At 39.4% G+C, this 25,883-nt stretch overlaps 1 protein-coding gene across 3 annotated transcripts in view; it reads left to right on the top strand.

Annotated features, from left to right (window-relative positions):
• Positions 1-25,459, top strand: part of NR1D2 (nuclear receptor subfamily 1 group D member 2) — a 54,377-nt gene extending 28,918 nt beyond the window's left edge. The window contains exons 5-9 of one of the 3 annotated variants that reach the window (XR_013277549.1): positions 2,248-2,915; positions 5,660-5,845; positions 8,509-8,719; positions 10,945-24,482; positions 24,535-25,459. Coding sequence is in view for 2 of the 3 variants with exons in the window: in XM_077491418.1 (XP_077347544.1) it covers positions 2,248-2,915; positions 5,660-5,845; positions 8,509-8,719; positions 10,945-11,141 (1,262 nt within the window). In the remaining variant the exon portion in view is untranslated. Of the gene's footprint in view, positions 1-2,247; positions 2,916-5,659; positions 5,846-8,508; positions 8,720-10,944 lie in introns of all 3 variants that reach the window. The other 2 variants (XM_077491419.1, XM_077491418.1) reach the window with 2 other exon arrangements.
• Positions 25,460-25,883: the final 424 nt, after the last annotated feature.

Below are 25,883 nucleotides of genomic sequence, written 5' to 3' on the forward strand. Positions count from 1 at the left end.
AAAAAGCTTTAAGGGCTCGTTCACATCATAGGTGCATGAAAACTGATGGGAAAACTGTGCAGATTTCACTTGCAGAGACATCATTTTCACATCAGTTTTCATGCATGTCAGTTATGTGCCCTATTTACATCAATGTTGATGTCATGTCGGTTTTTTCCCATGCAGAAAACTGCATAAACATTGCAAATTCCTGCACAGAAAAAAATCTGCATGTGATACCAATGTTATGGTGTAAACGGGGCACATTAAGAACATTTATTTATTTTTTGTGATTTTCATTGCCACTTGCATAGACTTCTGTTAATTGAAGTTGCAAGCCGAAATGAAATCGGGGGTGCAAAGTGCACTGATCTGTGGCTTTGAAATCGCATTTAAGTAGCTTGATTTAAAAGCCGTGCTGGTGTGATCCAGGGCTAGGACGTGAAATGAATGAAGCTGAGTAACGGTTCCTACAGAGTTAGAGAATGTCCCTCCCCTGATCTGGCTGGTTGCAGTCGGACTAGGTGCCTACAGACATAAGAGAACATTTAAATAAACCTGCCTGTTTTGAGTTGGACTGGGTAATGATCAAATGTGTGTAGGCATCAAGCCCAGGCCAAGCGTCAGGGAGCAATGTCATCAGCAGAGTCTTGTGTTATTGGCCAGATTTTGTTTTGTTCCATCATGATAAGCCAGTGCCCAAGTGCACCCCTTTCTCTCCTTTATAGGCCAGACAGTCCTTTTGACTCCTGACAATATACATATTTATAGACTAAAAAGATTGTACAAAAGGGGCAAAACTACCACAATAAATGCATGTGCTTGAACCATATCTGCCATCTACTGTCCAGATCTGCTACATGCAACCTCCTCTCTCCAAAAGCATGAGATGTTCTAAAGTTAATACAGATTTATTTTACATAGTTCTATTAAGGGAGGCCTTTATGGAGAAAATAAGATGGGAACAAAAGAAGTATTGTTGCCTATAGTGTCCAGCCAGCAGTCTTGTTTAACTACTTCCCTCCCAGGCCATTTCTGACATTTCCCTACTACATGTAAAACTCATCATTTAATGTTTTTGCTAGAAAATTACTCAGGACCCCCAAACAGTATGTATATTTTTGAAGCAGAGGCCCTAGAGAATAAAATGGTGGATGTTGCAATTTTGTATGTCACAGAGTATTTATTTATGCAGCGTTTTTTTTTTTGGGGGGGGGTATGCAAAAAACACAATATATGACCCGATTTTTTAGTAAATTATGAAAGATGATGTTATGCCCAGTTACAGGTTACCAAATTCGAGTTACAGAGAAGGTCTAGAGCAAGAATTATTGCTCTCACTATAACTTTGCGGCGATAGCTCATATGTGTGGTGCAAATGCCTTTTACTTATGCAGCTGCGACCTACATATGTGTTTGGATAATTTTATTTCTTTTGCAAGAAATGTAAATATCCCTTGTGATAAAAAATAAGGCATGACATGTCCTTTTTATGGAGACGTCTAAAAGACCCCAGAACATTCCTCTACCCAAAAACATTAATCTCCATATTCCAGAAAAAGATGGCAGTGTTTACATCTGTCAGAACCAGATGTGACATTATGACCTCACTTTTGGCCTCCCAGGACCATAGTGATGGCCAGGGACTATCCAATCCATGACCAGCTCTATGATAACCCGGCGGTACTGCTGGGTCAGATACCGGCTCCCCAATCGCATGGGAGAACCCAGGGAGGTGCTGATGGGAGGGGGATGTCCCCTCCCGTTGCCTGAAAAAAAAAGATACTGGGATGATGCCTGTGGCTGCAAGCATCATCCTGGTACAACTACTGAAAGTCCAGGATGTCCTACAGGTGGGAAGTGGTTAATTGTCTGGAAAAAATTTGAATAAGGAATTTGGTCGTTATGGGCAACATTTCCACTTATGTTTCTGATTGCTTTCTTTCATTTGTTCATAAATGCCCCCTCCTAAGTTTCCTATCTTCCTTGAGAACATCTCTGATGCATCATCCAAAGACAGAATCATGGCGGTTCCTTTATTGGTTATGTAGAAAGAAGAGAGTGGCCGCACACTGGAACCAGATGTTTGCTTAGAAGAAATCTTTATTGTCGCATGCCAGACAGGCAATACAGGACCAAGGTTGACATTTCACACGGGTATACCGCGCTTGCTCACAACATTAGTTGTATTGGTTATATGCCAAAGATGGGAGTGAATTAGGATGATCTGTCTTTCATTTCTCTTCTCATTTTGTCTTTCTTCGACAGCTGTTCGTTTTGGTCGCATCCCAAAACGTGAAAAACAAAGAATGCTGATGGAAATGCAGTCTGCCATGAAGACTATGATGAACAGTCAGTTCGGTAGCTCGGGACCTCAAGAAGCACTGCCAGATTACCAAGCTTCACCATCAGTTTTGCCACCTGTGCCGCACCCTGTTCAAGAAAATCTAGACAGCAAGGCTCAGCAATATCCTGAAAAAAGCCCCACGTCACCCTCCTCATCTTCACTTAATCCAGCTCCTCCATCTTCAGACATTAGTAAGGAGGACGTCATTGGTACAGTTACTAGAGCTCACAGAGAGACCTTCATGTACAATCAGGAGACTTCTGAATTTAAAGGTGAAGCCAGCCACCACAGGGAAGAAAGGATGAACAATGTTAAATACAGTAACGGTAACAATATTCAATTCAATAGTGTTGTCAATGTTGCTCACTGTCCTGTCAGTGAAACCCAGAACTACATGAATGGACAACATAGGGGCAAAAACAACATGGGTTGTCCCTATGCCCATGCCGTTTACTACTCTAATGAACAGAAAATAAACATTTCTAATAGCTATTCCCACAAGGAGTTCCGTAAAACACCCACGATTGACGTATCTCAGGCTGAGCGCATGAATGGCTATCCGTGCAATAGAGGAAGAAGAATGTATTTGGTACAAACTTTTTTGGTTTATATATTGTTTAGAACTACTCACAGATATGTTGGGTTTCCACTGTGAAAATATTGTACAAACCACTCAAAAAAATACTTATTAGTGCTTGATATATGAACCATTTGTGGTGTGAACCTGGCTGGCACTGGGCTTGTTTTTGTTTTAATATAGAGAACAAATTGAAATTGGGCAAATGCTAGAATCCAGCATGTTCAAATTCCTGTTACCAGACAATATTTATCCAGTGTCTGTGGGTACGTTACATTTCTGTTGTGTTTCTGCATTCCTTGTTTTAAAGGTAATCTCAAGCAGACATAAAGTGTTAAAGCTAATCTCCATGTTTTTTATTTAAATAGTTAATTTGGACTGCTGCATGCGCAGCTTGAATTGTATGTAGCATTAGCTTAGTATACAGCAGTGGTCTCCGAATGTGACCCTTTGCTTGCACTACAGACACCAATGATGGACCACTATTCCTCCCATTGATACCAATTATGAGACACTATTCCTCCCACAGACACCAATGATGGGGCTTTATTCTCCCCACTGAAGATGTGGCATTGTTTAATCCCACTGATGCCAGGACATTTTTTACTGCCACTGGCAGCTGTCTCCAAACTATGGCCCAAGGGCCTGATGTGGCCCTTTGCTTGCCTTTTTTGGCCCTTGGGGAACTATTCCACCAACTGACACCATCAATCAGGCAGTATGTCTCCCACTGAAACCAATGATAGGGTACTGATGCTGTTGCATTTTCTACTCCCCCTGACCACAGTCCGGCCCCCCTAAAGCCCAAGGGACAGTAAACTGGCCCCTTATTTAGAAAGTTTGGGGACCCCTGGTATACAGCAGGACAAGAACTTCCCATTCCACTCTCAGAAGAAAATGTAGGTGGGCTGCGCAGCGTTCTGCTTTTGGAGCTTTGCATTCTATGACAAAGCTTCCTCTGGCAGAGGTGGAAAAAAATGGGCTGATGACATCATCAACCGCCGCAAATATTAATGAAGTAAATAGTCTGTTTGGACAAGCTTGGTACAAATGAATTATTTAAAGTTAAATGAAACCTGGAGGTCAGCTTAAAATGGGAAACAACATGCCTACCAAGGTTTTTTTTTTTTTATAATGCAGGCCACCCAACAGTATAGAATTTATTTAATTTTTGATAACCCAATTTTTTGGGACAAAAAAAAAAAAGACATTGTCAGGTATGCATGCTTCCTTTAGGTTGAGTACTTCTCCCCTTATAATGCAGATGCATGGTAATTTTAGGGGTAGGAAGAGAGCCTTTAGTGGTGTGTAAGCTCTGAATAGAGTGGCCCAAAGCTTATATAAGGCCTCCTTTTCCCCAGCCACTGAATGAATCCATAGGAGGAGTGAAGGAAAGGCAAACGTTCTTCTGCTGAGAGGGGAATCAAAGTAAACTTGTTGCTTTGTTGGGTTTGGGCAAAATATGTTTGCTTTAAGTAAAAAAGTCCACTCTCTTTCCTATAATATGAGTTGTATGTAATCCTTTGCAGACAGATTACACCACTAATGAAGCATATAGTATCTTAGGTGCTCCTGGATGATTCTTGTCTTGGTGATGCCAGATACTCCCCAGTGATCTTCTGGTGCTGCGGGCATGAGAGGCTGTGACTGTGCAGGATCACTCTGTCTGCCCTCCTTTTTATGTCCTCCTGGCCATTCACAAAACTCCTAGTATTATTTTCCCACAAAGCAAGGCATTCTGCGAATGCAGGTGGGGTGGATGGATGACTGCTCTCCTCCATTCATAGAATGCCTTACATTCTGGGAAAATAATACTAGGATGGGAACTTTAATACATTAGGTTTTCTGTAGGAGAGACCGCAAGAGGCCTACAGTGGGTGTATCTGGAAATCGCTCTCCTCCATTATACAGGTTTGAAAGAGGTTACCAGATTATTCCCAAAAGGGAGTGTGCTGGGGCACTACAGCAATACCTGGAAACTAAAGCCCTGAGTGGGGTACTGTGTTCATGTATGCATCTCAAGGCTTCATTTTCATATTTGATTGGCGTGTACTTTCAACATGTGACACAGTGTAAGTTATTTATGAAAGGCAAATCTACTTTGCACTACAAGCAAAGTGCACTTGAAATTACACTAAAAGTGCACTTGGAAGTGCAGTCGCTGTAAATCTGAGGGGTAGATCTGAAATGAGGGGAAGCTCTGCTGATTAAATTCAATCATGTGCAAGCTAAAATGCTTTTTTTAATTTTCCTTGCATGTCCCCCTCGGATCTACAGTGGCTGCACTTCCAAGTGCACTTTCATTGCAATTTCAAGTGCACTTTGCACTTTTAGTTTGCACCTGTAGTGCAAAGTGGATTTTCCTTTAGTAAATAACCCCCAGTATTTGCATACACTGGCCTTCATGTATGTGTGTTGTGTTGTTTTTTTATTTTTTTAAATACCTTTTGTGAATTGTTATGGTGGTTATGTTTTTAAATGCAGTATTGGAGGGCATCTTTGAATCTAAATCGGACAATATACAGAGGTTGATTTACTGAAATTGGAGAGTCCAAAATCTAGTGCAGCTGTGCATACAAACCAATCAGCTTCCAGGTTTTTTGTCAAAGCTTATTTGAACAAGCTGGAGATAGAAGCTGATTGGCTACCATGCACATCTGCACCAGATTTTACACTCTCCAGTTTTAGGAAATCAACCCCCACAGCCTTTATGTTGGTGTTACTTTTGTATACTTACTAGGTGTTACACTTTGCAGGTTTGTCCAATGAGCGTGTCTCCTTACATGGACCCAAATAAATCTGGACCTCAAATCTGGGAAGAGTTCTCCATGAGTTTTACACCGGCGGTGAAAGAAGTGGTGGAATTTGCCAAGCGCATTCCAGGATTTAGGGACCTTTCACAGTATGATCAGGTTAACTTGCTGAAAGCTGGAACGTTTGAGGTGAGATTTTATTATTATTTATTATAAGTACAGGCTCATAAGACATGCCACGTATGCTTCTTTATGGTAAATACATCTTTGCTTAGGGAAATGCACTTTATTTTTCCGAAGTGTCCATAATTGCAAAATCAATACTGACACTACACAGTCATCTCTTTAGAATACAGGAGGCAAGAGGTAAATGTGCATAAGATACAGAGAATTGGCCATGTAGTGTAGACTAACAGAGCTTGAGCAGACCAGAGGAGATCATATGAGCTCAAAACTACACTCAGGCCTGCAAGTTCTGCTCACCAATGTCTGAGTTACCTATCTAGGCCTGATTGTTTTACAGTGCAGGGGCATTGCTATGGGTAGTGCTACCTGAGCTGTAGTCTCCTTTGGCACTCATTCTTGATTTTGCAATTATGGACACTTCGGAAAAATAAAGTGATGCAGATTCTGCATTGCCATGCTGTAGTGACAGAGGGAAGAATCTTGTCATATGCTACCTCTATAGCACATATGTCAAACACAAGGTCCGTGGGCCGAATCCAGCCTGCCAGGCCTTGTCATGTGGCCCTCACACCCAGTTTTGCAGTTGGGAACATGGCGGAACTCTTTTCTGCCTCCTCCAGCTCTTTCTCCACTGTCATTTGTAAACTTCACAATTATCAGTTTGCTCAAAACTGCTGTTGATACTCTTTGCAGTAGCAGTTGATTAAACCTTGTTCACAAACTACATCTGCAACACAGCCAATAAAAAAAATGATACCATGGCTTTTGCTGGCTCAAGTGATTGCTCTGGAAATGTGTTCTTCTTATTATTGGTAATGGAGAACAAAATGAACCCAGATGCAAATAATAAAACAGAACTAAAATCCCGCTTTAAAAATGGCAACCAGTTAGATTTGCCAAAAGAGACCTGTAAAGCATGGTCATCAACCCTGTCCTCAGGGCCCACAACAAACCAGGTTTTATGTATTACCACCTTGGGGAGATGCATACTAGAATACTGTAATCATTGAGCAGCAAATGATATCACCTGAGATGTATTTCAGTTATCTTGCATACCTGGCCTGTTAGTGGGCCCTGAGGACAGGGTTGATGACCACTGCTGTAAAGTCTTTTTTAATCAAAGTCCCCCCCCCAGCTTCTGTCCCTGAACCCACTTTAACCTCCCTGGCGGTAATTCCGAGTGTGGCTTGGGGTGAATTTTCATTACCAAAAGCGGTAACCCCGAGCCACACTCGGGATTGCATCACAATATCCTAGGAAAAGTTACTTACTTTGTCCCTAGGATCCTGCGATGTCCCATCGTTGTGTCCCCAGGCTGTGTACTCCACTTGATGTACTGTGTGCTGAGCTCCATTTCCTGCGAGCGTCGCAAAGCACGGGTAACGGAGCCCAGCAACAAATTCAAAAAGTGCAAAAAACAAAACGCATTCAGTACATTGTAATCTTACAGATTACATTACTGTATCAAATCATTTCACTTCTCTTTTGTCCTTAGTGCTTTTGTCCAATGCCATGCATGCAGCTTTATATTACATATGCGGTTCTTTCTGCCTCGAAACTTGAGATTGTCCATGGCAACCAAAAAGTGTCCCTTTACGTCAAAAGTGGTTTTAGACCAGCTAGAAAACAGCAATAATAAATAAGAATCACTCGCAGAATTGAGCGATAGCGATTTGTGGGGAAATTCGTCATCAAACACTGAAAGTAACGACAACGACAATTCTGCAACTGAGCAAATTTCATTGTTTTTGATTTCATTACACTATTGAATACATTTTTTTTATTATTATTTGTTATAATTATTTATAGTCATTTATTATATTATAATTTATGATTTTGTGTTTCATACGTTATCATAACCGGATGTCTACTAGACTCTTGTTTGGACAGATTTAAGTGTGTTATTCCTAAGAATTACAGGCCCACAATATAAAACGCCAAATCTCCATGCGAAACAATGTACCGCTTTGAGACGCAAAAATCTGACATAATCATACTGCCAGGGAGGTTAAGGGTAATCCCTGAGTGGTAAGGATGCACTATTCTAATATTTCAAGAGGTCTGTAACACCAACATAAAGATTTTTTTTTATTATTACAGGTTTCTATAAAAAGAATAATCAGACATGCTTAGCTATTTTGTGTTGGCCAGCTGTAGTTCAAGTGAAGGTGTTAACAATCTCCTAACATTTCCAGTGGTTAACAGTATGGTTTCTGTTAATAAAAAAAATTCTCTGTATCCACATAATGTGTCTAATATGTTTATTTCTTGTGATTGTCAGCTCCATCTAGTCGCCATTATGCCATGATTTTACTAAAATACCTCAATTCAGGAAAATACTACATTTTGGCCACTAGATGGAGCTGACCATCATATAAAATTAAACATTTTAGACACATTACAGAAATGACACATTGCAGAAATTATTCATTATGGCTGTGCAAATGCTCAGACATCCGCACATTAGGATTTTTATAAATAGACTCCTATCGTCGCCAGATTGCTGAGACAGCATCATAGAAGAATACATAGACTGATTTCAAGTATTATTTTAGATCAAGCTAAACAGCATTAGGGAGGAGCTGAATCATGTCTTTGTATTTTTCTGGAGCAGTAATTAAAGGCCTCTTTCTTGTATAAAACAACAATGTGTTTTCTTTTGCCAGGTTTTGATGGTTCGGTTTGCATCACTGTTTGATGCGAAGGATCGTACTGTCACCTTTCTAAGTGGGAGCAAGTACAATGTGGATGAGCTGCGCTTTATGGGCGCTGGCGAGCTGCTGAACTCTGTGTTTGAATTCAGCGAGAAGCTTAAAGCACTGCATCTTAGTGAGGAGGAGATGAGTTTGTTTACAGCAGTTGTCCTCGTCTCTGCGGGTAAGAGAGAAGTACTCTGTCATTTCTTATGTCATCCATCCTTTGTAAATAGCATGACCTTGAATCTCCACCAATATTTTAGATCACCAAAATTAGCAATCTTAAAGGACCAGTGTTGTGAAAAATCAAATACTTTCATAACCATAGATAAGGAATACAATAGCAATCACTGTTCGATGCATTCCTCTTTTTACTTTTTATACTTACCTGAGCCCGATTTCAATCCAGCGATGTGCACGACATGAGCCTCGGCTCTCCGTGGGGTTTGTCTCTCCTCATTGGATGAGACAGCAGTGGGCATTATTGGCTTCCGCTGCTGTCACAGCCAGTGAGCCAATGAGGAGAGAGCAGGGGCTGAGCTGCGCGCTGTGTCTGAATGAAGCCTGCTTGGGTGCCCCCATAGCAAGCAGCTTGCTCTCGCCACTTGGCAGGAGGGAGGGGCCAGGAGTGGCGGTGGAGTACAACAGAAGAGGAGGATCGGGGTTGCTCTGTGCAGAACCTCTGCACAGAACAGGCAAGTATGACATGTTTGTTATGTAAGAAAAAAAAATAACACTTTAAGAAAACCAGGAGGAGCAGATAATTTTTAGGAGTCCAAATTTCTGCTCTTAAGTTTTTATGATGGTCCAGTCTTAGTTCTCAGGTATTATTTTGTGTGTTCTCTTCTGTAGTTGTCACCCTGGGGGGGATTTACTAAAACTGGAGAGTGCAAAATCTGGTGCAGCTCTTCATAGAAACCAATCGACTTGCTTTTTTTTTTTTTTGTCCAAGCTTAATTGAACAAGCTGAAGTTAGAAGCTGATTGGCTAGCATGCACAGTGCACTAGATTTTGCATCCTCCAGTTTTAGTAAATCAACACCCCCAGTGTCAGACTGTAAAGCTGGCCATGTTTGGTTGATTCATTAGGAACTGGATGAAATCCAAATTTCACTCAGTGGGTGACCCTGCCAGCCACCTCATGCCCGAAATCGCTTGATTAAAAAAATCAAAGGAGCTGGGTGAAATATTTCCGGTCACACCATGTCTGCAACCAAACCGATTTAGACACTGTTGCGGTATATTTACAGCTGACAGGGAAAATACAATAATAACAGGAGATTTATTCATCTACATAAGGCCCTTTATAAAGAGTAAGCTATCTCCTGCCTGAGCTCAGGGTTGATTACTGACACTCTGGGAGGAGGGTGTAACTGGCAATTAACAAAGGGGTTGATTTTCTAAAGGTAAATATACTGTACATTGCAAGTGCACTTCCTCCAGAGCTTCTTAAATGAGGTAAAGCTTCACTTTGCAAAGACTACCCAATCACATGCAAGGAAAATAAGGGAAGAACTTAATTTTTGCTTACACATGATTGAATGATAGAAATCAGCAACTGCACTTGCAGTATGCAGTATATTTGCCTTTAGTAAATCAACCTCCCTGCCTTTAGGGCCAGTTAACACCATAGAAACGCACTCCGGATGTTGTTCTGGATGTGTGTTTTTGATGCGTTTCCCGTGCGTTTTTGATGTTTTCCAGTGCATTTTTCCAGTCCTCCTTTTTTTTCTTCACCTTAAATGGGGACATTTGCGTTCCGGTGTGTTTTTGAGGCATTTTACCATATTTCAGTACAGTTCAGTGCAGAAAAAATGCAGCATGTTCTACATTTTTTACTGGAATGCACTGGAACTGACCGCACTGGTGTAAACTATGCCATTGAAAACCACATGACCTACTATCCGTGTTTTTGTGATGCAGAAAAAAAATGGACTGCATGTGGTGTGAACAGGCCTTCAGTTTTCTTGTATTTCTTACAGCACCTTTGTTACATGAGCGTTCAGGCTGTATTTAGGACAGAGATCATACATGTGACATCATTTGACTGACCTCATCCCCTGATAGGCAGTGTTCTCTGCAGCTTTATGTAAGACACAATAGGCTCCCCAATCCTCCACCATTGCCTCCAATTAATGGATGACTTAAAGTGGTGTGTGGAGTAAAAACTGCAGCATCCAGCAAATAGCAATATCCACTCTCTGTTTTAATTAAGCCCCTACATGTTGTTTGCATGGGTTATTAGAACATTTGACAATAATGTTATGCACTATTTCATGTATATGAAGCACTTTCTTCCAATTTATACCCTGGATTGTAATTTAATTTGGGTCATTATTTTAAAATGCGTATAGATATTTTTAAAATAGATTTTAAAAGGATGGAGATATTTGTCCTCTTTCTTCAGATCGCTCTGGTATTGAAAATGTAAACTCTGTTGAAGCTTTGCAAGAGACTCTGATCCGAGCCCTGAGGACTTTAATCATGAAAAACCATCCTAATGAGGCCTCCACTTTTACCAGACTCCTCCTGAAGTTAGCGGACCTGCGTTCTCTAAATAACATGCACTCCGAGGAGCTTCTGGCTTTCAAGATTCACCCATAGGCCTATAAAAACTATTGTGTGTAATGTCTACTGTATATTGTCTGACAAATGAGGTGTTTTTACTGGTATTTGTGGCACAAGATAAATATTAGTAGTTGTTTAAATGTGCACCGTTGCTGCCTTCCATTTTGTGGGTCTATCTTATATTCACGAAACTGCAGCCTCAATACTTTAGAAGGAACGATGTAAACAGTTGGGTGGCTTCATTGTCATGAATGTTGCCTTAGTCCACAAAATGGAGAGTTGTGTGCAGGGTACTGGTGCAATGAAGTCAGGGGTTTACTTACACTTAGCTGCCTGAGGTAAAAAACAAAACAAAAAAACAACAACTATCCGTTCCATACCTCATTCAAACTACTATATTTAGGTAGTCCCCGGGTTACAAACAAGATAGGGTCTGTAGATTTGTTCTTAAGTTGAATTTGTATGCAAGTCAGAACAGGTAAATTTTTTTAAGTGTAACTCCAGGAAAAAGAATCATTTTTAAATTTTTTGGGTAGCATTGGGAAGGGTTAACACCCTATAACATTTGTTTTTCTGTCTGTGCCCCTGTTCAGAACATTTCACCTCACTTTCTGTCCCTGTGACATTTGGAATTTGAAAATTTTGGGTTGTTGGGGAAACAAGGATTGGTGATAAAGCGCCAGTGGAGACACCTTTTTACATTAATAACTTTTATAGGACTGAATTTCCCTTCATAGGGGCTAGGGGTAAATGTCCTCTCACTTCCTGTTGTCTCCCTCCGTTTGTAAGTAGGAGTCATTTGTAAGCAGGGGCGAACTGACCATTTGGCCACTTGTGCACTGCCCGAGGGCCCCGGGCCACTAGGGACCCCATCAGGGTTGCCAGCCTCAGTAAAACCAGGGACAGTATGTAAAAATCTGTGTTTTTTTTTTTTTTTTTACATCTGTCTCTGAAATGTCCCTTACTGACATACTTTTGGTCTAAAAATCCAGAGATTATAGCTGCCCCACCTCTCCAGTACCTTCTCAGCCAATAGAAACATGTCTGTGTATACTGTGTGTACATGTATGTGTATACTGTGTGATTGTATACTATATGGCCCCATAATCTCTGATTGCCTGGGGGCTCCATAATCTCCCATTGCCCAGGGGCCCCATGAGTTGTCAGTCCGCCCCTGTTTATAGGTCAGGTGTTTGTAACCCGGGGACTGCCTGTACGGTGATATCAGTTGTGTGAGCTTTAAAATCATTTAGTTTTATTAGTTTTGAAGACAGGCAGACATAGTGGATAACACTAATTGAAAGTTCTGCAAGAACAAATTATTTTTTTAATGAATTGTCTCATTTTAGTTGACCGCCCCTCGACAAAAAAAAAAGAAAACAAACTGCCTCAGCTATATAAAAAAAAATCCCCTGTGCTGCAGACAAGTAGCATTTTGCACAAAATACTAAAGCTCCACATTTGTTTGGCATGCAGCAAAGTGTTGTTGAGCACAAATCAAAAGACTAGGAGACTCTGTAAGATACAGGATAATATAATGGTTTTAAATCACCAAACAAATTAGACGTAAGGAGCAATTCACAAAGCTAACACAAGGATAACGATACTTTTTAAAAAAAAGTGTTATCCATATAAAGTCCAAAGAGATTTGAAAATGGCAGTTTCATGACTAAAATTAAGATTTTTGAAAATGGCAGTTGCATGACTAAAATAAAGATCCTTATCCTTGTGCTATGTAGCTATGTAAGTGTGTGTGAAGTAGATATGTAGACACTGGTCACTTAGAAGAAGCACGTATCTCATCATCATTTCTTAATTCTTCATGGAATCGATATGTGCCTCTGCCAAGATCTGAATTGTTGTCTGTCACACAGATTCTTAGCGTGCATGTTGAGTGTATTTTCTCTTATCGTTTCTGTATTTATGTGTACATGATATCATGTTTTACTAACACGTCAAGTGTTTGGAGACTGTAAATATTCCTAGTTTAGAGCATTACAGAAAAAAAAAATATAAATATATATATCAGCTTTCTCGCAATATTTTAACCTGTGAAGGGAGCTGAAACAGATAGTATAAAAGATTTATAATATGTACAACATACCCAGAGCTACTGGTACATTTACTAATGGATTATATTTTTGAAAATTATATATATAAAAAAAAAACTTATGCTGCAAACATTTATTACATTGAAGCCTCCCACCATGGAATTGGCTTATTGCTAGTCAAACTCAGTGACTTAAATGTAAATGTACTTAAAATATTGAAAAAAAACTGTTGGGCAGGTGACAGCTATGGCAAGTCCAGGCGAAAAACAACAGTAATGCCCTTTCGTATTACTACTTTCAGATATGTGCAGAATTTATTTTTTGTTAAAGATTTTTTTTTTTTTTTTTTTTACAATAGAATACAATACATGTATGAAATCTAAAGAAATAAAAGAGAGAAAATGGGGGTGTTTTTCATAGCAATTAATCTTGCTGCTTATCTAGTACAAGCTACAGATAAAATGAAAGGATGTTTATATCCAGCGGCAAACATTTCATCTATTGTAGTTTACTATAACTTAGATGTGATGGCTACGTTAGTTTTCTTTTTGCAGACTAAGAACATTTTCAGCAAGTACAGAAATGTTGTCGGAAATGCTGTGTCCTTATTACGTCTTGTGAGATGAAATGGAATCTTTTCTCTGTAAACAACTGATCTCCCCAGCAAACCTGTCATAGAAATGAAGAAAGGAAAACATACTTGAAGTTAATCCTGGGTGACAACCACAGTTCCCTTCAAAGATACAATGGAGGAGTAAGTGTAGCCACCCAGGGACAGGAAGGGTGTTATTTTCAGCATTACCAGATACAAATAAAGTAAGAAAATGCCTGAAGAAAGAAAACTGATAGAGTCACAGTATCTAAGGACAGCTAAGCTGCGATATATTATGTTTTGGGTTTAGATACACTTTAAAAATCTGGTTGCTATGGGCCATATGCTTCATTTCCACATTTTTTTATACATGAGGCACCCAATGTGTCAGGTTTTGAAATGGAGTAGATAAGGTATGCGCTTTATATCTAGAAAAGGGAAAAAATATTAAAATCACTGTGCTTACCTTGAAGTGGGGTTGGTCTTTTTTTTGAAGGTCTGACCCTTACATATGTATTTTGTTGCTTTGCTGCTAAATAAGAACAAGCAAAAATAACATCATGCAATATTAGTAAGACATGAGGTTTATGCAACCAAGAAGTAACAATTAGGCTAGAGCTACATGCATGACTTTTAGTAACTCAGTTTTGATATTAAAATCACTAGTGTGTAGTAGCTAGACAGATGGAACAAATGGTTCCTAGTGGTGTAAATTATACAAGTGCCCTGAAGTAGTGTTCAACCAAAACTACGGAGAGATTAATCACTAATACATGATACGTGTGTGGCTTATAGCACAGGCAACCGTTGTTCTATCTGTGTAGTGATTAATTACTATCAGTTTTAGTATAATGACCTAAATATCATAAGTGTATCTCTAGCTTTAGGTCTTGCATATGAAAACTATCTGAAAGGTAAGTGTTTGCGTTTCTAATAGCAATTAATCATTGCTTTTATTTTCAAATCTGCTTTGGAAAAAAGCTATTCGTTATGAACATTGCAAACACTTGTTTTTAGATAATTTTTGTGCACAAGGCCCAGTGCGACAAAGTTAGTTCAGCTTTTTATGTATCTTTATAATCTTTAGGTATCTGGTTGTGATGTATAGGGCTTTTAAAAGTGATCTTATTGCACAAGTCCTTTTCATCCATTGGGTTACCAGACTACCCATTTTAGAGGGCTAGCCGTGTCTTGGTGATGTATGTTACCAAGCCATTTTCATGGAAATTCTCTGCTAAGTGGCTGCATTTTAATGTTATGTTAAAAAAAAAATCAAAAAAAAAAAAAAATCTAATTGTGATACCCTTTCTGCAAAATAATAGTGTAAAATCTTGTAGGCTTAATTTTAAATGTGAATTGATCTCCCCTGTTGGTCTTTAACCTATATACACAAGTTTAAAAAAATTACCTTTAGTACACTGACCCTTTGCACCAAAAAAAAAAAAAAAAGTCAAATATTTTTTATATTTTTAAAATAGATTTTAAAACTTTGCATTTGATAAAACGCTGTGTAATATTTAACTGATCAATAATTATTTCAGTTTGGGAGCAAGCTATTTCTTATTCATCTTTTCTTATTTATTTATTGTATTACATTGGGTTTATCCTGCTTCATTCATGTGCCATAAACATTCAGCTATTCTTTTTTTATTAAAACCCTTCCAATGCTTTAAAAAAAAAAATACTATGTATATTTGAATGCAATGGCACACTTAGGTCAAGGCGAAATCTACTGCATCATACCAAAAGAGCTGAAATTAAATAAAAAAGTAATTGCAATAAGAGTAGGGGTGGCCGATTTTCATGTTGAGCCAAAGTTAATCAGAATTCCTCTGCTATTTTACACGAAAACAGACATCCCTCGGACAATGTGCAACTATAAACATGCTTATTCCTTTGTGATTTTGTTCATTTTTTTATTATAAATTCTTTTTTAAGAGGAAAACCGCCAAAGTTACATCTGCTCATTTCTTAGAAAACTGCATGAGCCAAGTAGTACACAAATTTGTTTGAAAGAGTAGTAAACTGTTATGCCCCGTACACACGATCGGATTTTCCAATGGAAAATGTGTGATAGGAGCTTGTTGTCGGAAATTCTGACCGTGTGTAGGCTCCATCGGACATTGTCCACTGGAATTTCCGTCACACAAAATTTGAGAGCTGGTTCTCAAGTTTTCCGACAACAAAATCCGTTGTCGGAAATTCCGATCGTGTGTACACAATTCCGACGCACAAAGTACCATACATGCTGGGAATCAAGCAGAAGAGCAGCACTGGCTATTGAACTTAATTTTTCTCGGCTCGTCGTATGCGTTGTACGTCACCACGTTCTTGGCGTTCGGAATTTCCGACCAACTTTGTGTGATCCTGTGTATGCAAGACAAGTTTGAGTTAACATCCGTCAGAAAAAAAACATGTATTTTGTTGTTGGAAAATCCTATCGTGTGTACAGGGCATTACAGGGTACAATGGTTAGAGAGTGGGCAACAGCTCTGTGATTTATTTTTTTATTTTCACTTTGTCATTTGACAACTTGCTTTTGACAAATCTTGATCAGTCTTTAAAAAAGGTTAAGCTGCAGTAGTTTTTTTGATTTTTATTTAGAATGTTCTCAATCATGTTCAAGAACGTGGCAATATAGAAATGTAGAGAGGCAGAAAATTACTAATGCCATGTACACGTGACCGGACTTTTCGACGGACTAGGTCCGACGGAATGAATCCGTCACATATTACGATCGTGTATGGGCTCCAGCAGACTTTTTTTCCCCAAAAGTCAGACGGACCTAGAAATAAAACATTACAAATCTTTCCAACAGACTTGAGTCTGGTTGAAAAATCAGTTCATCTGTATGCTAGGACGATGGATGAAAACTGACGCTAGGTCAGCTATTGGCTACTGGCTATGAACTTCCTTATTCTAGTCCGGTCGTATGTCATCACGTTCAAATCCATCAGACTTTGGTGTGCTTGTGTGTGGCCAAGTCAGTTCGTTCGGAAAGTCCGCCGAAAGTCCGTCGGGAAGACAGTGGGACCTAGTCCGTCGAAAAGTCCGGTCGTGTGTATGCGGCATAAGTAGTCTATCAAATCTGCCTCTATTTCAATTTTCTTTTAACCTTTTTGGCTGAGTTTTCAGATCTATGTTTGTCCCAAGCATATTTTAAAACTTGCTCTATTAAATCTGTTTTAAGCATCAACTATGCTTTCAGTAAAATAATTTATAAGGTTAATTTGAACTTTCCTCCTGCTAGTTTGAGGTCATGTCCTCGTATTTTTGATCTTCGCTTCATATGGAAAATACTGTCCTCCTGAACCTTATACACACTAAATGTATTTATAGGTTTCCCTCATGCCTCAGACCTTTGACCATTTTTGTTGTTCATCTTTGTACTCATTCTGTCTTTTTATTAATATCTTTTTGTAAGTCAGATCTCCAGAACTGGATGCTGTATTCTAAATTAAATCTAACTAAGATCTATCAGTAGGAATGTCTTCTTCCTTCCTACTGCTGGTGATATCTTGGGTGACGCACCCTATAATTTTGCTTTCCTCACTGCCTGGCTCCGCTCTTTGCTCATTTTGTGCAACCATATCAAATGCTGTGCTTGAAATGAAGATGGGCTATGTCCACAGCACCTTCCCGGTCAAAGTAATTTTTTTAATTATTTGCTATACCTAGGTCTCAATCAACATAATATATTTCCTTCCTGTCACTGATACTTAAAAAAATGGGCTTTTCTTCTAGTGGGTTTAACAATTTCTTCCTTTTTCTATGTTTTTGACTGATCATATTTCTGTTTATTTTATACAGTTCTCTTATATTTGTTTTTACCTGCTGTGGACAGAATTGTTCCTTTATAGATTAAATCCATGCCCTGATTTCTCAGTTTAAATGCTTGTTCAATTGCTCCTGAATCTCATACAGCACAGCATGTGCTTATATATCATTTTAGAACTATGTAAGTCGTGCATCTTCAATTCTAGACAGAACATTTTACATTACCACTACTTGCGTAAATATGTCTAGTTGGCAACTAATTTCATAGTAAAACACACACACACACACACACACACACACACACACACACACACACACACACACACACACACACACACACACACACACACACACACACACACACACACCAACCTGAACTGAGCACATGAACTTTAATGGCTCCCAGTCTTATTCTGTAGGGTTCAATGTTGAGTTGGCCCACCCAAGCTTCAACTCTTCTGGGAAGGCTGTCCACAACGTTTAGGCATGTGTCTATGGGAATGTTTGACCATTCTTCCAGAAGCACCTTTGTGAGGTCAGGCACTGATGTGGAGGAGAAGGCCTGGCTCTCAGTCTCCGAATTAATTCATCCCAAAGTTCCTCCACACCAAACTCACCCGTGTCTTTATGGGCTTTGTGCACTGATGCGCAGTCATCATGGAACAGGAAGGGGCCATCCCCAAACTGTTTCACAAAGTTGGGAGCATGAAATTGTCCAAAATGTGTTGTTATGCTGACGCATTAAGAGTTCCGTTCACTGGAACTAAGGGGCCAAGCCCAACACATACAAAACAACTCCAAACCATAATCCCCCCTCTACCAAATTATTTGGACCAGTGCACAAAGCAAGGTTCATAAAGACATGGATGAACAAATGCGCTTATGGAAGAACAGTCAAACATTCCCATAGACAGTTACTCCTTAACCCTGTGGACAGCCTTCCCAGAACAGTTGAAGCTGTTATAACCGCAAAGGGTGGGCCAATTCAATATTGAACCCTACGGACGGCGGCTGGGATGCCATTAAAGTTCATATGCGTGTAAAGGCGGGTGTCCCAATACTTTTGTAAGTGTGTGTGTGTGTATATATATATATATATATATATATATATATATATATATATATATATAACTTGCTTGCACATTGTTAGATTATGGATGTCTGTCAGCAGAGCTTCACTTCATTCACTAATCTAATCAAAAAAATTCCCTTGTCAAGTGAAAATTCCTTTGCAAAGCGAACAGCCTATTTGCCTTTAGCAAATCATCCCTAATGCCTTTTGTTATTTCTATGGGCAGGAAGGTTGGAGGGGATGGAGTCTGCCCTGTGCTGCAAGCATTTTCTGTGCCTCTCTCTCTGAGTTTCACTATGTCACTGGTGTTGGACTTTTGTTGCTTGTATGACTAAACTCCACCAACCGCCACCCCCTGTCCGATGAGAGTTCTCTTACTGGAAACTGAATTTGCCTAATTAGATTCCGAATAGCAGTTTGCAGAGCTTTTGAATGAAGTCAGGAAACGTAGGGCTTTAACAAGTGAAATTAAATCAGAGAGGAGCATACTAAAAGCTTTTGTATTTTAAAAAGGTTAAAGGCTAAGTTCAACTGTTTTTGTTCTAAATTCCAGCTTCCCTATGTACCAATATACCATCAATGTACCTCTACTGCAGAATATAAAATGCTTTCTCTATATTCTAGAGCAAGGGTCTCCAAACTTTCTAGGCCAAGGGCCAGTTTACTGTCTTTCAGGCTTTAGGGGGGGCAGACTGTGGCTAGGGGTGTAGAAAATGGCCCAGTATGAATTCCCCATCATTAGTGTTAATGGAAAAAATGGTGCCCTATTGATTGGGTCAGTAAGGGGAATGGTGCCCCATCATTGGTGTCAGTTGGTGAAATAGTGTCCCAAGGGCCAGAGAAAGGCAACCAAAGGGCCACAGTTTGGAGACCACTGTTCTAGAGCATGCATACTCCAGCCTCCAGTGTCTCTGATAGAAAACTTCACCATGGCTTCCTGGTATTCGTCCTGGTCTTTGGGACATGAAAACCATTAGAAGGAAGTACTTCAGCAGCTGACCTTACTAACGCACATTCTATACTTGCCCTTTCCCTCCAGGAGTTTGCTCCCATCCACCTCTGTAGTTACATGCAAACATTGTCAGTTAACAAGTCCAAGGGCCTGCCTGATTGGATACAGTGGGGTGGAAAGATAGACGCATCCTCCTATATAAAGGTTTAATAAATCTAAAGGAGATCGTATAATCAAATTGTATAGTGTGTGACCATCTTTATACACCTTAAGTGAACTTAATCGTTAATGGCACCCCAAACACTAAAGTAAACTTTGCAAAATGCACAGTAAAAAATGCGCAAACCGCAATACAGCAGAATACTCCATGAGCTACTTTGCCGTATTTATTGAGTTTAGGGCAGCCCGTTAAAAAAAAAAATTGGCTTTCCTATACACATCATAGGAAAAATGTGCCAAAAATATGCACTCCCTCTACGCTAGGTGTGAATGGGGGCTAAAAGCAAAAACTAGTGTGTTTACACAAGAGCAATGACAGCTGAGTGTCTCCATCCACTCCTTCCCATGTACTTAAAGATGGCCATACACTATGCAATCAAACAGGTCCAAAGGTATACTTCTCCATAAGCTACAATGGCTGCTAACCCAAAACAAAGTGCTGCATTCAGCTACTCATCATACTATTATGTATGAGGATACATAGATATTTTTTAATGACAGCAACGTCTGATGTATAGTTCTATAGGTTATGGAGCTGCTGATAATGATGGTCTATGTGCCAGAGAGTATGGCAGAACAGGGACAAGTCAGACATTTCAGACATTGCCATAGTATGATCTTGTTCAGCACAACCCAATGCTTTAGAATTTAGCTCAGAGATATATCTCAGGAAATATACACTAAGAGGCTTGATAATCAGTCATGAGTAGGTGCTGCTAAACATTATTAACTATACCTACCACATTTGCTGCATTCCCTAACCAAATCAATAGCCTCTATCCCTGGTTCCCAATTGACCTTGTATATAAAAAGATGTCTACTACTGTCCTGGTTCTATTTCACCTGTTTATTTTTATTTATTTCACCTATTTCAGTATTATTCTGTATTCCAAATCTTTCTCCTGTGGATCCTAGTCTGTTGAGCGCTCTCTTCTCCTCCCATTAGTAAATATTATATTCTGAATAGTGGTGTTAGATTGCTTTCTGCTTAGTTTCTCAAAAGCATTAGTGAAATGCGGACGCTTTTCACGATGTGAATCTTTTTATTTTATTTTATTTTTATCTATTTTTACAAGACCTTAAGACACTTTTAGTGCACGTGGGTCATTTTTTGCTATGATACTTTGAGGACATTTGTGTGTTAAGTTGTGATTTGTTGAACCAAACACCAAGGGCTCCAAGAGTGTATGCCAGGGATCTGCTATTAGCGGACCTCCAGCTGTTGCAAAACTGCAAATCCCATCATGCCTCTGGGTGTCATGCTTGTGGCTGTCAGAGTCTTGCTATGCCTCATGGGAATTGTAGTTCTGCAACAGCTGGAGGTCCGCTAATTGCATATCCCTGGTGTATACCATTATGTTTTAAAGTAACAGACAGTTTTAAAGCAGAAACTGGATTGTGTTTTACATTTTTGTTACAATCTTTTTATATTGATTTTATTTATTGCTAAGAGCTACACACAGGCAGCATTAAAAATAAAGTATATTATCACACTTTGATATATATTTAAGTGGTTCCTCTAGAAGGCAGTCGTTTTCTTTTTTTTTTAGCTAATTTGTCTCTTGAAGCAAGTGCAAGTTACGCATTTGGGGGAGATCTACTAAAACGGGTGCACTTGGATTCTGGTGCAGCGGTGCATGGTAGCCAATCAGCTTCTAAAATTCAGCTTGTTCACGCAAGCTTTGGCAATAAAACTTGGAAGCTGGTTGGTTTCTATGCAGAGTTGCACCGATTTTGTACTTTTCCAGGTTTAGTAAATAACCCCCCACTGACAACTATTTGTAAAATGCAGTTGACTCCTCTCGTTCTTCTCTGTGACCTGCTGTCTGTGTTGCTTGTTACACATGATAGTTATTGACAAGGCTTTTAGTGGACATTGAAAGAGTCAAAGGAGATAACTTCACTTTTTTTTTTTTTTTCAAGAGACTGCTTATCTGTTGGTGAGTGAAGTCTATAGCAGGCTGGGAAACACTTTCATAATGCTAACGTTGTATATAGCTCACATTATTGCACCAGTCTAAAGATATATGATAAAACCTATATGTTTTGCTCACAAGTTTTAGTTTGAAACCCTTAAAAAAAGCAACATGTAACCTAATTGGTGCAATAAGGCTCCATGCACACTAGCAGCTCCTAAACTTGAGTTTAGGAGCTTTTGGTATTTTCTTTGCCAAAGCTCCTAAACTCAACCCCAAAGCCTATGGGGGAGATTTACAAACACTGGTGCACTCAGAATCTGGTGCAGCTGTGCATGGTTGCCAATCCGCTTCTAGCTTGTTCAATTAAGCTTTGGCAATAAAACCATGAAGGTTTCTATGCAGAGCTGCAATAGATTTTGCACGCTCTAGTTTTGGTTATTATGTACACATAGGGGGTTATTTACGAAAGGCAAATCCACCTTGCACTACAAGTTGGAAGTGCAGTGGCTGTAGATCCAAGGGGGACATGCAAGGAAAATAAAAAACAGCATTTTAGCTTACACATGTTTGGATGATAAAATCAGCAGTGCTTCCCCTCATTTCAGATCTACCCCTCAGATTTACAGCGACTGCACTTCCAAGTTGACTTTCAGTGCAGTTTCAAGGGCACTTTGCCCTTGTAGTTTGCACTTGTAGTGTAAAGTGTATTTGCTTTTCGTAAATAACCCCCTATTGCTTTTAGCAGAGTTTAGGAGCTGCTGCAGTTAGGTGAGGTTCAACCTCCCTCTCCTAAACACGGAAGAATTACGTTCCGTAAAGGAAAATTTTCACTGCTGGCCATGTGAAGATGTAAAATCGCGGTGCAATTTTGCCACACCTTAAGTTTTGCCACAGTGAATGTAGGCAGGGTGTACATGAAGCCTAATGTTGTCTATCCTTAAAGAAAATTTGTCAAAGTATATATCAGCTGCTGTCTGTTTTTCTTACAGGAATTACCCTTAATTATTTATTAAGCTACCGTGGCCCTTGGGGTGTGCTAAACGGCAATTAAGGTATGCTGAAATTACGTATAAAATGAACAGAGGGGCAGCACGGAATGTGAGAATGGCAGAATGGGCAACTCAGTGGTGTGGTGGTTAGCACTTTCACCTAGCAGCAAAAAGGGTCGCTGGTTTGAATTCCGACCATGGCACTATCTGCCTGGAGTTTGCATGTTCTACTTGTGCTTGCGTGGGTTTCCTCCAGGTACTCCGGTTTCCTCCCACACTCTAAAGACATGCTGGTAGGTTAATCGGATCCTGTCTAAATTGGCCCTAGTATGTATGAATGTGTGTTAGGGACCTTAGCTTGTAAGCTCCTTGAGGGCAGGGACTGATGTGAATGTATATGTAAAGCGCTGCGTAAATTGATTGCGCTATATAAGTACCTGAAAAAAATAGTTTTTAGGTGCTTTAAGCGGTATTTCATCTTAAAGGATATGTAAAGGTTTGTTTAAAAAAAACAAACATATTGTCATACTTACCTCCTCCATGCAGTTGGTTTTGCACAGAGTGGCTCTTATCCTCCTCTTCTGGAGTCCCTCAGTGGTGCTCCTGGCTCCTCCTCTTCTTAAGTGCCCCGTTAGAGAGCCACTCTCATGTGGGCACACTCCCGTGTCCTGTTGCTGCGTCCATTGACACACACTGCAGTACTCGGCCCCTCCCCCAGGCTTACGCGTCATTGGATTTGATTGACAGCCGCGGGAGCCAATGGCTGTGCTGCTATCAATCTATCCAATCAGGACCCAAGACACCGGCTGGAGCTGATGTGCTCGCCCCCGTCACTGGAAAGACCAGGTTCAGGTAAGTAAAAAGGGGGGCTGCTGCATCACAGGAGTTTTTTTTCATCTTATTGCATAGAATGCATTAAGGTAAAAAAACCTTGGGGGTTTACAACCCCTTTAATTAATCAGGGCCATTCTCTATAAAGGTGAAGAAGCAGACGTGTTAATGCCCATAGCTGCCAACCATATTCCTGTTAACATTTTGAAGTGCAAGTTTAAATGTATCAATCAAATTGCTTTCTGTGCGTGATGCCTCTATTTCTATAAAATACATCTATCATTGTTTCTGCAGCATCTGTCATCTAACCTCCCATAGTAATTATTATTTTTAAAATAAGAAAAGACTAAAATTACCAGTGAATTGTGATGCTTTTGTAAAAAAATGAACACTGATTTTTGGGCATTACCAAATTATGCGATTCTACTATTTTCTGTTTTTCATGTTGCTGTTGTCTGTAATTGTGTATATTGTAGTAGGAAATAAATTTAATGATCAGGGAGAATCACTTATTTACAAATGCTATGACCAACTGCATATAGCCTAGGCCAGTGATGGTGAACCTTGCACCCCAGATGTTTTGGAACTACATTTCCCATGGTGCTCAACTACACTGCAGAGTGCATGGGCATCATGGGAAATGTAGTTCCAAAACATCTGGGGTGCCAAGGTTCGCCATCAATGGCCTAGGCTAACCCATAGATTTACCTTGTAGGGCAAACCTGTAGTCAAAACCAAGTCCATCAATACAAGGAGATTGGTGGGTTGAAGCACTGATCAACTACATTTTTATCTGCAGTGTTCCAGTGATGTGACCTCTTTGAATTTGCCATTAACCCCATCTGTTTAACATTTTCTAACATATGATTTAGTCACACTTTAGTCACACTCACTAGTATATTTCATCAATTCCTTTATGGGGGTCAACTGCTTCAAAAAGATGAGGGAACAAGGGCTCAAATACCTTTTATGGGGGTTGACTACTTCAACAAGACGAGGGAACAAGGGCTCAAATACCTTTATGGAGGTTGACTACTTCAACAAGATGGGGGAACATGGGCTCAGCCAGAGAGATCCTATTTGTGGAGTCCAAGGGTAGTAATAGTTATCTCGTGCTTCAACCTGGCAATATTTGTTGGATACTAAAGTATCAATTAGGGACAACATAAGTCTTTAGCTATGTATTTGCAACACATCGCTAAGTGTCCAAGAAAAAAAATTATATTTGACAAGCTGTGCCCCAGATGGGCAGCCCTAGGTTTAACCATGACTAAACTCCTCCTCAGCTTTGGGTTCAGTCAGACAGAATGGTATTCCAGAGCCGCCCTTTGACCGAGGAGGGAACATTCTTTGTGCATTTGTATGTTCTATACTATGTGATTTCTGTTTATTCAGTTCAATTAAATACTCTAAAAACAATGTACTATAATAGAGTAAGATTACCATTTTTTTCCTGCAAAGATACAACAGAAGATGACTTCTCTATATAGAGTAAATCGTAGGGTAAAGTGAGCCTAGCATTCATAGGAGCCTGTATTCTTGTCTGGGATTCTTTAGAAACTAGAAAATTCACTTTCAACTTTCTGCTTAAACTTCGCTGAATGTATACATGTAGAATTTGAAAATGTAATATAGGTAGTTTTATTTTAAGACATGCTGAGAGGACTTTTTTCTACAAAGTTATTGATGTGTCTGTGATAACTGATGAATGGCACCTAAAATAATGATACAATTGTTTTAAGTAATAGATGATATCTGTCTGAATTAAACCACTTTTTCTATCAATGTGGAAAGAATGGATGGGGGCAAAAAATAAAATAAAAAAGGTGCGATTTTTTTATTTTTTTTTGACCTGGACCTGTGAACCATTAGCTGTAACTTCCTGCTGCACAGAGATGTCTGTACACAGTATATGTTGCTAGACTTTTCAAATAAACAACTTTACACAATAAGAGTTGGCCTTGTTTTACTTTGTTAGCTCAAATTTGTCAATAGTCATAGGTATCAAACAATCTAACATTAAAAAATGCTGATGGTATCATTTTGCTTATTAATATTTGAATTTAACCAACACTAGGCTTAGGGGTTGATTTACTTAAACTACTCAACTTGTTCAATTATGCTTTACCATATAAATTTCTGTGAAAAACCAGAAGTGATAACCAACCAACCAGTGAAAAAATAATTGAAAAAAAATTAAAGAAAAAAACCTTGATTTTAAAGTCCAAATTCAATTAACAAATTTAAATATGGTGCGGGTCCATGTTTAATTCCAGTGCAACGCATGGATATCCACTATATTCAGAGGTAAGCTCTTTTACATCCCAATGTAGAAAGATTAAAACAATTGACCTCTTATCAGACAAGGTGGACCTC

The sequence above is a fragment of the Lithobates pipiens genome, unplaced genomic scaffold (genome assembly GCF_037356315.1).
Source record: "Lithobates pipiens isolate NorthernLeopardFrog02 unplaced genomic scaffold, aLitPip1_a1.2 Scaffold_19, whole genome shotgun sequence".
In the NCBI taxonomy this organism is placed as follows: domain Eukaryota; kingdom Metazoa; phylum Chordata; class Amphibia; order Anura; family Ranidae; genus Lithobates; species Lithobates pipiens.